At 39.2% G+C, this 15,256-nt stretch overlaps 1 protein-coding gene across 2 annotated transcripts in view; it reads right to left on the reverse strand.

Annotated features, from left to right (window-relative positions):
* Positions 1 to 15,256, reverse strand: part of LOC306822343 (arf-GAP with coiled-coil, ANK repeat and PH domain-containing protein 3-like) — a 48,966-nt gene that overhangs the window by 16,677 nt on the left and 17,033 nt on the right. For both annotated transcript variants that reach the window (XM_079341305.1, XM_079341304.1), the window contains exons 2-4: positions 8,438 to 8,495; positions 4,257 to 4,376; positions 3,668 to 3,721 (exon numbers count right to left, since the gene is read on the reverse strand). In XM_079341305.1, coding sequence (XP_079197431.1) covers positions 3,668 to 3,721; positions 4,257 to 4,376; positions 8,438 to 8,495 — 232 coding nt within the window. The remainder of the gene's footprint in view (positions 1 to 3,667; positions 3,722 to 4,256; positions 4,377 to 8,437; positions 8,496 to 15,256) is intronic.

A 15,256-nucleotide genomic window follows, 5' to 3' on the forward strand; every position in this document is an offset into this window, starting at 1 on the left:
ATAACACATCAGCATTTAGTTTTCTCAAATGACCTACAGCGCTGTGGTGACTATATCGAATATGTAGTTGCTACATCTCACCACAGGATGGCAACGTAAACCCTTCTGGAAATACAGTAGATAATTCCATAGGCGGGGGAGATAAGAAGAAGAGATGAGGACACAGGCACGTGCAATCACTCATCTGCTGCCTCAACAGATTTGTTTTTTTTGTTTTTTTCTTATATTTCTTCCTTTTCACTGTGAGATTCCCACTCATTTCCTCAGCTCACCTTCCCTTTCTTGTGTGTGTCTTTCATCTTTGCATTTTTTCATATATCTATATATGTTTGTTAATTTTAAACACATTTCTAGATAAAATAGAAAAAAACAGCTGCTGTAGAGCAACCTTCTGCTATAAAAAAGTAATGTTGTATATCTCATGTTAATGGTTCATCCTTATAAGTAAACAACGAAAAAATCTACATGAATGCATTCCAGGCAAAACAAACATTAAACAGACAGACATACAACTTTATACACAAACAGGAAGATTAGATGGTTTGCACACAGACAAACACGCAAACAATGTAAACAACAACCACTACTTGACATCTTGTGGATTAAACTTTCTATAGAAAGCCGTATAGTTAATAGACATACACATTGAGGATTACAGGCTTAGTCAGTGGGTGTGTCTGTGGGTGTGCGTGTGCCTCAATCTATAGGACCTTTCTACAGAGCCAACTGCCTTCACAGACTGATTCTTTGCTTTCGATCACAGTTTTCATCCACTTTTTGTCTTGACATATCAACCTCTGATTAGAAAAACTTTACAGGTTCTTAAAGGATGTTGATACCCACCTGACAAACTATAACAAATAATAAATGCTCAACAAGCATAATTTAAATTCAAAAATGACTTCTTACATTCATTATCATAAATAAAAGATTAATAAATAAGTATATGATTATTCATTCATGTATTTAAAGGGAAATATAAGTCCTTTAAACACTGTATTTTGAAAGAAAATATAATGTGATCACATCCATGAAGCTGGCAAACAAGTGCTAGTTTGTTGTATTATGATGGATTATTATAAGTACAACTTGTGGGTTTTTTTCCAACAGACTGTGAACAATGTCTGCTCTACATAATAAAGGTTTGGTACTTTCCAGGTTAGAAAGCCAGTCTGACAGGAAAGAATTAAATCCCAGAGACAAAAAATTCTAAATCAGTTCCATCAGAAAGACTTTAAACCCACATGTAAACTAATCCAAATGTTCCACCCAAACCTGCTCCGGATTATAGTGCCCTGGTTTTGACCTAACCCAACCTGCAAAGTATATACACTGATTTTCCCAGTACTATTCAGGTTATTCAAGATCCTGTTAAAGTCCCATCAGTCACGTCTCCTATGTCTATTCTTAGGGAGCATGCTGATGTTTCTGCGGTAAAGTTTGCAGATCAATCCCTCTAAAATCAGTTTAAATCCACTATGATATCACTCTCACTCTGTTGAGATTAAAGTAAGGATTTATGCTTGTTTTGAAGTACACATATGGTTATCATGGAATTCACATGGAGATAGCCTTGTTAGGTGTGTGGAGAGATCCGAGAGGCTGCAAAATAAAGGCGTGTATTGGATGGTCAAACCTCGATCGATATTCTACCACTTTGTCTCACCCTCCCCCTGCATTCATCCTTTCATTCATACTGTCTGCCAGACAAGCTATTACTGTAAATCGGAGGTGTTAGAGTGGAGGAGTGGTACGTCAGTGGTGAAGGGTATGTCAGGGGAGGAGGAGATGGATGGAACGATGGATGGATGGGTGGAGTGGTTTTTGGCAGGCAGAGAAAAACAGGTGGTTGCAAAAAAAAAAAAGATGGGGGCGCACAGCTGACCTAACGGTTTGGTCACAGCCCATTTGCCGAGGCTCTAGCCCTCCAAGTGGGTGGCCCTGGTTCAAGTCCGACCTGTGTTCCTCCCATAACATTCCCCACTCTTTGGCTTTCTACTCTATTGTCCCATCGAACAAGGCACAATGATCTTAAAATAAATATATATAAATTAAACACCCATTACATAAAAAAGCATTACAACTGCTAGCTGATATTCACAAATCATACAGATATGTGTGTGCATGTGATGAAAAGTGACGCTGAGATGGCCATCTGAAGGAGAAGACAGAGGAGACGATTCATCTGGATTCATGCAGCTGGTGGATCTGGTCTTGTGTGTGGCACTTTGACTTGATTTAAAAGGGGATTTAGGGTTAAACAGGCTTGACCTTGACAGAGTGGGTCAGAGAAGTACGAGCCGCAAATTAGAAAACATGGGGAAAAGAACAAGAAGGATTAGTGAGGAATATCAGAGGATCAACTTGTGTCTTTGTTGCATTCAATGTTGTGTATGTGACTTACTGCTCTTTTAACTAACCTTTTTAACCAAAAGTGTATGAATACCTTTCAACTACTACAGCCCAGTTTACTTGTGCTGAGTAGAATAGAACAGAACAGCATTTTGTTTAGTTTAGTAAACTCATAAAACAGGATCGCCTATCTATAACATTACAGATGTTTTCCATTTTTGATTAGGCAGCAGATGAGAATGACTGAAGCATGGCAAAATGGGGAAGATGTGAGGGTCGGAGAGATCGCAGTACAACATAGAGGTTAAAATAGAAAGATAAGAGTCATCTAATCCGAAAGCACAACTGCATTTAAACGCAGCATCATTATCCCGTCCAGTCATGAGGCAGGATCAAGACAAAAATAAGATTGTCTTTATTCAAAACAATACAATCTCAATCAAATGTAGCTATGTTCCTATTTAACTGAAAACCTGACAAGATATATTCACAGTGTTATTATTGATAAAACAGGTGAAAAGGAAAACTTGAATTACAGACTGGTGCAACTCCTTGTAACTGTCTCGTTTTTCACTCCATTTTTCTCATCCCTTTCTCCCCTTCCCTTTTTCTCCTCCCTTTCTTCATCATTCCCTCAGTCTATTGTCTCTCTGTAACAAAACCTTGTATCATCTGCCTTTTTGCTATTTTCATTCACACACAATCAGCAGACAAACACCCTTAAAATATCAAGAGTTCTCACACTTTATCTAGACTCAAAAACAAAATATGATGAATGACACTTGTGCATGACAGTATAGAATTGTACAGCTTACCCACATACTGTTTGTCATAATATTCCTTGAGAAGTGAAATGGCCTTGAGGCCTTACAAACCTGTTCTGAATTTCCAGAAAAGGGAATTTCTTAATCACACTTCGTCTAAAAGATTAAGCCACACAAATCAAACCTGTATGTAAGTGTAAGTGTGTGTGTGTGTGTGTGTGTGTGTGTGTGAATTATATCAGGCGTAAGCATCTGGTAAAACATGTGGTTTTGATCATACGCTTTTGGAGAGGCCTGTGCGGACAGATTCACCGTCACAGAGTGAGGTCACACTTAAATTGTGTGTTTCTGTGTGTGTGTGTGTGTGTGTGTGTGTGTGTGTGTGTGTGTGTGTGTGTGTGTGTGTGTGTGTGTGTGTGTATTGTGCAATACTGGACTGGATGTCTGAAGACGTTAACATGCCAGGAAGAGTCAGGCGTGTTGGAGCAGCAGCTCTACCTCGACCTCTTGCCTGTGGCTAAAACCAGTGGGTGTGTGTTAAAGCATCTTACCATGTGGTAGTTGACGATCTCCTGCAGGCTTTCTCCACACTTTTCAAGGCATTCCTGTGACGTGCATAGAACACACAAGCAGGTTTGTTTGGCAAACTTCTTATTAACAATATAAATCATATAAAATATTGAAAAAATATATATACAAAAGAAATTAATACAAAATTGTCTGTGCCACACGAACGACATGGTTTAGCTATGTACTGTACATTAACTAAAATGTGTTTCACTATAAAATATGATTGATTATGAAAGCGTCTTTGACACCTGAAACGACGGGAAATCTAGTCCAAATGTTTTCATTTTAGAAAACCATAAAGCAGGTTTCAGATCTCTCTGCTTCCAGCCATGTAAACTATCAGCATAAACATCTTCTGTCTGCATGTGGTCACATCTGTCATGCTTAAAACAGCTGGATGACTCTGTCTCTGGACAATACTGTTTATGCTGCTCTGATGTTATTGTTACCGTAGGGGCTCACAGCAATTTCCCAGCATAGACAGATGGGAGCTTTCTCATGTTGAGACCCTTCAACAATACTTATTGTGTAAACAGATCTGAGGTCAGTTTATTAAAGACTTCTCCTCACCGATATCGTCTCCTCTTTCTTGCACTGCTGGGACAGGTCCTTGATGCCATTTACAAAGAGCTTGTTGGCACTGACGTAGGCTCTGCCAGCCTCGATCATTCCGCTGCACAGCTTCACCAACTAGAGGTGGGTGGGGATAAAAATACTCACTTTAGATGCACAACAAAAACGCTTTCTATTTCAAGAGTCAGATGTTTTACACAATGCCCCGATAGGATATTAATAGTTCCAGCGTTGACGCAAATCAAACAAAGATTAAAGGAATTGTTCGTCACATGCAGAACGCAGCAAATTTAGAATAATTCTGTTTTCGGTTTCTGTTCGTAAGACAATGCAGATGTTATTAAAGCTGGACTGTACTGTCTACAAATGTGAAGTGTTTTTTTAAGCTTTCGAATAAAAACACAGAGTTCGTAGGATAAAAAGGGTACATGGCCTTATGATCTTTTTATACTCCATCAATTTGACAACAGACTGTTTACTGTGACTTGAGATGTGTCCCAATTCCTTTGTCCTTTAATCAACTTTCAGAGGTTTTATCCAACAGACAGTAGTGCATGCAAATTTCAATCTTCTTTTTTTTTTTGCATCACCACTGAGAGCTGTAAGTTTGCATAACTGAGTATATTCCTGAGTACAGTACTGACAACAGCATATAAAACTGTATGAAAGATATGATGAGGAAAACAACTTTTTTGTCCCAGACAGTGCACATTTTATTATTGTATTCATTCATTTTCTTATGTACATTTTCTTACTATAACCCAGCATAAAACAACATTTACTTTACAACTTACATATACATGAACCCTCTAAGGGTTTTAGCTCAGTTCCAATCCCACTCTGCCTGGTGTTTCACTCCCAGCTTCTGCAATTTGTCACATGTCATCGCCACACTCTCATTCCTTTTTTCAAATTGATCAACTTCCTGTCCTCTCAATAAAGGCATGAAAAGCTCAATAGGTCATTTGAATTATTGTTGAAAAATATCACTTAAATCACAAATGTTGCCACTGGGGAAAAAGTCAGCCCATACTCTGAGGACCGAACATTTGTGAAGAAACTTTCAAGGGAATTCATCAAATAGTTTGGATGTTTAAATTCCAGGAGACTTTGCTGCTAGCTAAAGATCCAAATGAAGGCATGTGAAGGTTTGGGAAGTTTTTGGAGCCCAGTAGTGTTTACATTTCCCATTGACAGCGTATAGTCATGTACATACGGTATAGCTGATAGGAATAACACCCTCCGTGTAAACAGGTATATTACCAGGTGCAGACAGTTCACAGCCATAGAATGTGTTCTTTCAAACACCACATGAGCTGGCAACCGCTACACTTTCCAAATGTACAGCTTTCATGTTAAGCTATAGAGTGGTACACTATCATTATCGACGCACTGATGCATCTGTGTATGGAACATGTGCATGTGTGTGTGTGTGTGTGTGTGTGAGTCAGTTGGTGGCTGTGCAGAAGAGAGAGTGCAGTAAACCCGTAATGATAGCATTGGATGCAAGAGTTCCCAGGGTTGTCGCAGTGTGAGTGTGGTTTTCTGGATGGCCGACAGAAAGTCTTCAACTCTGCATAGACCTGCTGAGAGTCATGAAAAGTGAGTTTGAATTGTGTTGCTTGTTTTGATGTAACTGCATCTGCTGTGCATCACGCAGTCTGCACGTTTAACCTCAAGTGCACATGAATGACACTGCTACCAATGAGCGATAAAACACGCAGCAGCCGCATTCCTGCCATGCTGCTACTCCCAGGCCAGTCCAACAACATATCTGTCAACAAATTGGCTGATATAGGAAATCTGATCTCATCGAGTGCTGTACAGAGCCCCCAGGGTCTATGAACGGCTATTAGAGGCACAGTATATGTGTCAGGGTTTGTTGATAAATGGGCTGGAAGAACTACATGGGTCAACTCGAAGTCAAAAAGATACATCTGGTACCATGAGACCTGGCTGCACTAATTGACCAAAGCAGTTCCAGCACAATGTGATATACTGTAGCAATGACACTTTTTGTACTTGTTACTTGTGGATTATCAATCAAAAATGCTATACTGTCATCATGCTTCATTGAAACATCATTGAGTCCAGCTGTCATTCATCTCGTATATATGCTCCTCATAGTGCCTTCATTGCCGTTTAATGGCTGGTTGCTGCCACTTTTATGTCTGTGTTGGATCATGGTGATGTTTTATATATGCACGCCTCCTCACAAAGCTTACATGCTCTGGACATCATGGAGCTCTGAGGTTTATCACTAACTTTAAATCCCTTACTCATCACTCTTTGTTGTATGAACGTGTTGGATGGACTTCTTTGACCCTATGCAGACTTAAACACTGGCGTGTTCTTGTCTGCATGACTCTTTTTCTTCTTTCATACCTTCTCACTCTCATCAGTCAGAAGACTACAGGGACTTATAATCTTCCGTCCCAGAATCTCTTATTGTCTGCTCCAAAAGTCAGAACGGAGCGAGGAAGAAAGGCGTTTAGATTTTCTGCTGTGGATGACCCTAAAATAGATTTGTTGTTCAGATTTGTTATTTGTGTCTTTTATTTGCCTTAGTATGTATTTTTTTGTGTTTGTATTGTTGGCTGCTCGTTGTCTGTCTGAAACTCTGTTACTTGTGTTGCTGCATGTTTTGTCCAAGATACTCTTGAAAAAAATATTTTAATCTCAAATATCTCAGTTTTTTCCCCTGGTTAAATAAAGGTTCAATAAAAAAATAATAATAATGACCCGAGGCAGCTTCAGAGCATCCTAACACGACAATGTAAGGACCCCTGCTGAACAGGATAGAACATCACCCTGATGGAAACCTCTCCGACCCCATTTATCTGTCAGTAATGTCCAAATGGAGCAAAAATCAACCCAAGGTCCTGGCTTGTTTGGTGCAGGAACAATCTGTGGCTATGTATACGTGTGTGTTTTTTTTAAGTGTGACACGTAAGGACACGTGTGGAGGCATGGACATCTGAGTGAAATGGATGTTAATATATACGCTAATATTACACATTATTGTAACAATATGGACATATTGATAAACCTGAGGCCACATCGATAAAATATCAAAAACAACCTCAATAACCACTTTATGTCTTTAATTTAAAGGTTCTTTTTTTATGCAAATAAACTACTAAATGAATTAAATTAAAGGAGGTAAAAGAGGAAAGAAGGTGTGGTCATTATTGAATTAGATTTAATACCGTCTCATCTTTTAAAAGCTGTCTGACTTCACACCCTATCAGTTTATCTAAAGAGGCATTACCTCACCTAGACTCTCTGGAGGCAGTTAGACAGCAGCTTTGACTGGTCTTACAGACCAGACATAAAGTATTAACATCCATCACTGATAAAATACAGAAAATCATTCCTTTTTGTCTCGATTTAATAGCTGTGACATCTTTTTTTTATGATGAATCCTTTAGCTAGTTGCTGCATACACTTCAAACTGCTTTAATAATGTATATGAATATTAATAGATATTCCAATAAATACATTGTGCAAATAATGCACATAGTAGACATAACCTTCAACGGATGGTACTTGAACAATTCTCTTTAATGATCCTCAGCACCTACAGTATAGCTACATATCTAATGTTTTTTGATCTGTTTTTGATTGCACTAAATTTCTCCTCAAACGCGGGTCAAACTAAGACATCACATGCTCAGCTAACAGAAGACGTCTCTGTGCAGCACACTCAAACCACAGAATATAAAACTGGCTCCATGACATTTGTCTGTGTTTGCTCAGTCAGTGTGGTTGCTGTTAGCCATCAATATGTGTGTGTTGCAGTATGTAGCAGTGCATGAACCTATTAAATATAATAAGTAATGTCTGCAGTGGTTCTGGCTCTTAATCACTCTGACATTTAGATAAGAGACAGCAAGAGACAACAAGAGATATTCAAAAGGCACCTTGATCACTTCAAGTGTCTTTTTGTAGATAGTGCCAGTGAATAACATTTCTTCTTTTATGGTTTCTTCCAGACATATGTAGATACAATCCAGAACTTCCCTTTTTTGTTTTATAACAGTGTAATAAAATCAGTGTGTCTACCATGTTTGAGGCAGTCTTTGATTAGGAACACGATAAAAGAAACACAATTTAACAATTTATCAGTTACTACGACCTAGACCAGCAATATTTTAGCTTGTTAGCATGATTCCTACCTTGTCTAGCTTCGCTTCAATCTCCACGACGTCTGTCTCCACATCATCAATGCCAGCCCTGCGGAGAGAACAAAGCCATACATTTAAATCAGACTTGATCTGCATTGATGCCAGACTCAGAACAAACCACAAAAACTGGCATTTCATTGTAATGCAACCAGTGGTTAGGGTGAGAAAGCTATTCAATTACAGTCAGAACAAGAGCCAAACTGTTGTTCAGACAAGATATTTGAATTAGTGCAGAACCACAGTGTCACACTAACACAATAATCACAATCATTTCTGGGTTCAACTATTTGTGCCATGGTAAGAAAAAACCCCCCCACAATATGCAAAGGAATCCCAAGGTAGTAAGAGATGACAGTAAGAATAAAGTCAAAGGATTACATTTACAGTATAAGTGTATAATAATATCCATCTAAGCATTTACAGTGTCTGTATCTAAACTCAACTAAAAATTGAACTACAACTGGTCTCCAGACATCAGAGTGTCTCAGCCATGATCATTAATCCTGATGACTGGATCGACAAAAGAATCGCTCTGGAAGATAAGTGAGCATGGCCTAAGCTGCAAAATCAATGAATGACATCATGCGGAGACATACTGCTCTTTAAGTATGTTTGAAACGAGCTGTTAAAAGATGTGTTTAGGACCAGAGACTTCACATCTTATAACTGTAATACAAGTGTATTACAAGTGCAAGTAGGTTTTGACTATAACTTCATGTTCTGGACTAAATATGAAGGTAATGGGACTTGACAGCCGTTAGCAGAGTGTGTAAGTTTGTGTGTGTGTGTGTGTGACTGTGTGTTTAAGGTGGTTAGGAGATGCAGGGGCCTTCACCATCTCTCTCCTTGCACACACACAAGCACGCACGCACGCACGCACGCACACACACACACACACACACACACACACACACACACACACACACACACACACACACACACACACACTAACACATGTTCACAAAAAGGGTCAGTTGTTATGGCAACTCCTTGTATGTGGGCCACACACAGTGCACTTTAGTTTTCGCTATGTCAAGTTGCATTTCTTATTTCTTTGTCACACACAAAAACTATGACATGCAATATTTCTCACTTGAACTTTTTCTTAGTAAACAGGATCAGCTGAGTTTGTTGAAGATGACATCTGTCAAGCATCTGCATGTACTGGAAAATGATGACCATCACCCCCTTAAACCCCCGGGAAGTAGTATTGTCATTATACAATCCTGACCCCACCCTCATTTTCATCTGATACATACATTAGAGCAGGAGCAACCGTGCATAGTTGGAAGAAGATCATGTAAACACTTTGAAATGTTCATGACTCTTTAAGGGGTGGGCTTCAATGTCAGGCTGTAACTTTAGCACCTGCTCCAGAGAAAAACATTCCCAGAATTCCTTCTGCCCTTTGTTTTTGTTGGGTTTTTTTCCACAAAGCTGGGAGATGTTCAGCTAAGTATGTCTTGCACTTGTTTCCTTCTTCTTCTTTTCTCATCCAGAACACACACTGTTTGGACAGACTGCACTACTCTCCACCACAACATAACACAGACACAGCAGGTGGCCGTGTGTGTGGTCTGCACAGGGGGAGACTGATTTACATTATCTTACAGACTGAAGCACAGACCTTTCATTAAGCTGTCGGTGTAATTTCATGCACTTTCAAATTGTTGTTCCAAAATGTCTGGCATGCAAGTGTAATCCAGTGAAAGTAGTTGCCAGTTTCTGCCCTTTTGTCTCATGTCAATTAAAAACTCAGATTTATTCCCAACCCTGTCATGTTCTTCATTAAGTCACCATGAACTAAACAGTCAATGTCAAACAGCTGTTCAATCTGGAGGATAAGCTCATTACGAGTGTGTCTCGCCTTGTGTGGCACACTCAGCCACCAAACAATGACTGACCATATTTAATCTAGAAGAGAACTACACCCTGTTGATCTGGGTGTAAAGGTTCAACGCGGTCTTCAGAAAATTAAGAGCTTTTATGCTGTGTTGAAGATTGGATGTTTTATCAAGCACATTCTCCCTAGGCATATATGTGTGTGCAAAACGTTGAAAATCAATACACCCAGAATACATCTCTGGCAAGGTTAAATAAAAAATAAAAAATAAAAAACAGTTCCCTGGAGGGAAGTGTGTTTGCTTTTTGATGGTGTGTATGTGTGTCCTTATTTGTCCCTTTCAATACCCTCTACAGTGTGCAGCATATGCAGTGTGCAGCTTTAATGCATTCCCTGCAGAATGCATCACAGAGTTACAGGATTATTAGATTATGGGTAAAGCGACAAGGGAAGAGGCATGCATGAAGAAAAAAGGGATACAACGAAGGAAATGGCATGTGTGTTTAATGTGTGTTTAGTGTGGGTTTGTATGTGTATGTGAGTGTAAACGCACAAAAAGGAACACCCCAAAGCTGCTTCACTGATGACGACACTGATGATGTATCCCAGCCACGGGGGGATGGGCCTGTACTCACTGCCATTGGCGGCACACTGTACACGGTCTGATATCACAAGCGAAGTGAGGGGGAGGGGAACCTCACGTGCACAAACTCCACGTGCACACCCATCAGCCTCCACACTGACGTAAAGAGTCTATTTCTGTCTTCCACGCTGCATATGTGCTTTACCAGGATGCTTGCGTGTCCATCGTCCTGCATCTCTTCGCACACACACATACATACACACACACACACACACACACACACACACACGCACATACTGCACATAGCAAGGCATCCAGTCCAGAGATGTATCCAAATCCTCCCATATCTTCCAGACTCGATGTGTCACACAACATCACATCCACATCTGCATCAAGGACTACAGGGACATCAGCCGAGGGGACAACAAGTCCTCTGATACCACAAGAGCCTGAAGCTAAAATACTCACATGAAGGAAACATTAGCCAAGATGGTCACTGGAAATGACGTGATACATGTCTGTCAGACAAAACAGGCCTCCAGGAAAACAAACTTTAAACTTCATCTGATTCATAACGAGACTGGAGCGACAGTGGAAAACATCTGCTCAATCAATTGTTGCTTTTTAATCTGAGCCTCTGATCTTAAACGCAAACACTGTATACTGTATGCATGCCCAATGCTATCATTTTTGTACCTGAAACATTCTTTAATTTTTACATTTTTTTTTAGCTGAATCAGCAAGTCAAGACCTCATTTTCTACTGACATGAGATGGATGAAATCAAATGCACTGTCTCATGTTCAGTCACACACACACACACACACACACACACACACACACACACACACACACACACACACACACACACACACACACACACACACACACACACACACACACACACACACACACACACACACACACACACACACACTAACAAGACAAATAATCAAAACTAAGCACATGAACCAGATGTGTATATGACAGACAGAGAGTGTGAGAGACAGAGAGACAGAACAGACATAAACAGATGAATCACAATAGGGATATGACAGGCTATACATGCAAACAAAGATACACACACATGCACACAAACTCACTGACCCGGAAACCTACTAAATACGTTGCTTAACAAGAAAAAACTCTGCTTGGACAAAAGCAAAACCTACATTTGAGTAAAACCTGCTAAAGTTAGATCCATTCCAACTAAATGAATAAAAAATGAAAACTTCAGGGCCTTTTTAAGACAACTGGAACATTAAATAATTGTTTGCATGCCTTAAAGAATATGAACAGCAGTGTGCAGAAAACAATTTAAGAAGTCACTTAAGATGCTCATCATGCATGTTTTCCTGTCAGAATAACAGCTTAAGGTCGTCTTATATGCATGCATGCATGCATCCTTAAAGGCCCCCATTAGCTTATAAGTCACAGCATCACTAAGAACAGTAAGACAGAAACTAATTTGAGAATGAATTGAAATGTCTTAGTGATGTTTAATGAGCATTGGCTGTTTATTTGCTATTGGCATCAGAGTTACAATGAAGGTATCTTTCATTGTATTACATTAATAAACTTTGCAACATTACAAAATGTTTTATACCATATCACCCAACATCCACATAATTAGTAAGTACGTTACATGAAGTGTCATATAAGTGATATCGTCAGTGTTAGATACAGGGATGAAATATTTGCTTATTAAACGTGATCAACTCTAGTATAGAATAAATTCAGACTTTATAGCAGCTATAAAGATGGTTTGTGAAAAGTCTAAGTGTATCCATCACAGCAAATAATGACCATCATTACATTTCTTTCCTTTTTGTGTTTTAAACAGAGTGATTTAATCATGGAAAATTGTTAAAAATGAAAAATTAAAGAGTTCGTGGATAGTCTTGTTTTTATTGAGCTGCACACACACACACACACACACACACACACACACACACACACACACACACACACATTCAAACTACGTACAGTCTCATTTATAGTGTACATACACTCTCATCATCACATTTTCAGACTCCTCACCCAGACAAACACACATCAAAATAGAACCACTTATCAGAATTCCAAGTAGCAAGCTCCATAGCAACCATTCATTGACCCCAATTTCCATGGCAACAGGCATCAGCATTACTCACGGCATCTTTTCTGACCAATTTCCTCTTTGAGGGACGTGTTTGTCCCTCTACACTTTTCTCTCTGCCTGACCAGCTCCCTGCTTTTTACAAAATGCTAAATTTACCAATTGATATGTGTTCTGACTACACAATCTGCTGATGCAATCTGTGTAGCTGTGGCTATAGTTGTCTGCATCTGCAACACCTGCTTTCAGTACCCCTGAGTGTTAATCAGAAAGCATTGTTCTTTGTTATTTCCAGCTGCTTTATACCTTTTTTTCAAAAACAAAATAACAGATTTGGTCTTTAACAAAGTCATATTTCTTTGGGGGCACTCTTTTTTATTTTATTTTTTTAGATTTTGTGAGCTGTACTTTATTCCCCAGTTGCTCTATAACATTACTTATTGTAAGAAGAAAGACAAAGCCATGTTGGAAACTTCAAAACCTGTTTGTTAAATGGAGATTTTCAGACAACATCACACATTTTGCTTTGTTTGGTGGTTTCAGGGTGGGGACAGTGACTGCAGCCAAGCCTCTAATTCTCATTCCAATATCCTTAACCACGCTCATTTAGCCTCGAGATTAACAAACAGCGTTCTTCACATCAAACAAACATTTGCACCTTAAACATGTGCATGGTGAAAAGATATAGTGAGTCCCCGCCATCATATTGGCTGTGTTTCTGTGCTTTCCTTTAATTTTTGAATGTGATCCCCCTTGGAAATCATCTATTCCCCCTTTCTCTTTGTTTCATCTGTACACGCCTCCTTCTGTCCATCTCACAGTCTCTCTCTCTGTCTGCCTGCTGTCTGTCTGCAACCATTATTCATCCACTGCTGGCATCCGGTTGAAGAGTGTGTGCATTTTAGTAAGTAACCAAAATAATAAACTCTTTTGGTCACCATTTTAAAAAACAACATTTTATCGCCATTGCAGCACATTTGGCTCAAGCAAACTTGACTTAAGTCTCCATTGCACTTGCATACACGTGTGTGAACTCTATTAAAAGAGCTCTCAGTTAATGATCTTCTCACAAAAAGACACACACTTGCCCAAACAGACTGCCTTTTCAAACCAACAACAAGGCAAGCCAAACACTGGTATCTTATGTTAAGGCTAACAAAGACGCCTTTACTACTTCCCCTTAAACCCTCCTCCCAACACACAACAAACACCACACTCATTCCCTGAAAAAACTGAGCGTACTGCTGATGAGACAAAGAGACCAAACATGATGCTGATAAATAAGGACAACCATCACTCGAAGCCCTTGGGTCTCAGTTTACATTTTGGAATTATAATACAAGATCAAATTAAAGTTAAAATGAATATATCCACATGGTTGGAAATACTATCTTCCGATTTCTTGGTGAGACTAATATGATAAGATTCATACCACTGTCAAATCTCTAAATTATCTATAAGCAAGATGCCAGTTAGCCTCGCAGAGCAGGAAGAAAAGGAGTCTGTCTCTGACTAAAGGTCACACAATCCACCAGCACCTACAAGCTCACTAATTATCCAGGAGCCCAGAGGAGGATGTAACTGAGCCCCACTAAGTGTGGCTGTTGTACTTCGGGCAGACTAAACAAACAACGTCTTACCCTAATTAGTGAGTTTTTGAAATGTTCCACTTTGACCGAGCCAGGTTTGTTTTAGCTTAAGTTACAAGTTTCTGACTGCAGATCCATGCTGAACAAACAGATATTTATGAAAAAGGTAGTATCATTGATTTTAATGTCTTTGATTTCTTCTTTTTGGGCAAAGTCAATCAGCTGATACAACAGAACCTTCAAATTGTTCACAGGGAATGAACCCCCCCCCCTCCCACAATAACCCTGTGACACAAAAATGTATAGGTTGTATACAATATTATTTATCCTCACTGCTGGATACACATTTTGGTCCTGTAAATATCATCCCGACATCAACTGACATCGTATTCGCTTCTGCATCCTTTGCACTCCTGGACATTGCGCACTACTGTCTTATGTATAGACTTGTTCACATTAGTATAATGTTGTTTTTTTTGCAAATGAACGCAAAGTTAGATTTAAAAAAACAGGCAAATAAAGCTGATTATCATTTTTAATCATTAAAATATTTTTTGTTTATTCGATGACATTATAAAGAAGAAAGAAGAAAAACAATACCTGTGACAACTTCCTCCTACTGTGACATCACTGCTGGTCAAGCTCCGCACATTTGCTTGTGTAGTAGCTATATTTTAATACAAACATACTCTTACAGA

This window comes from Symphodus melops (assembly GCF_947650265.1).
Source record: "Symphodus melops genome assembly, chromosome: 4".
Classification (NCBI taxonomy): Eukaryota; Metazoa; Chordata; class Actinopteri; order Labriformes; family Labridae; genus Symphodus; species Symphodus melops.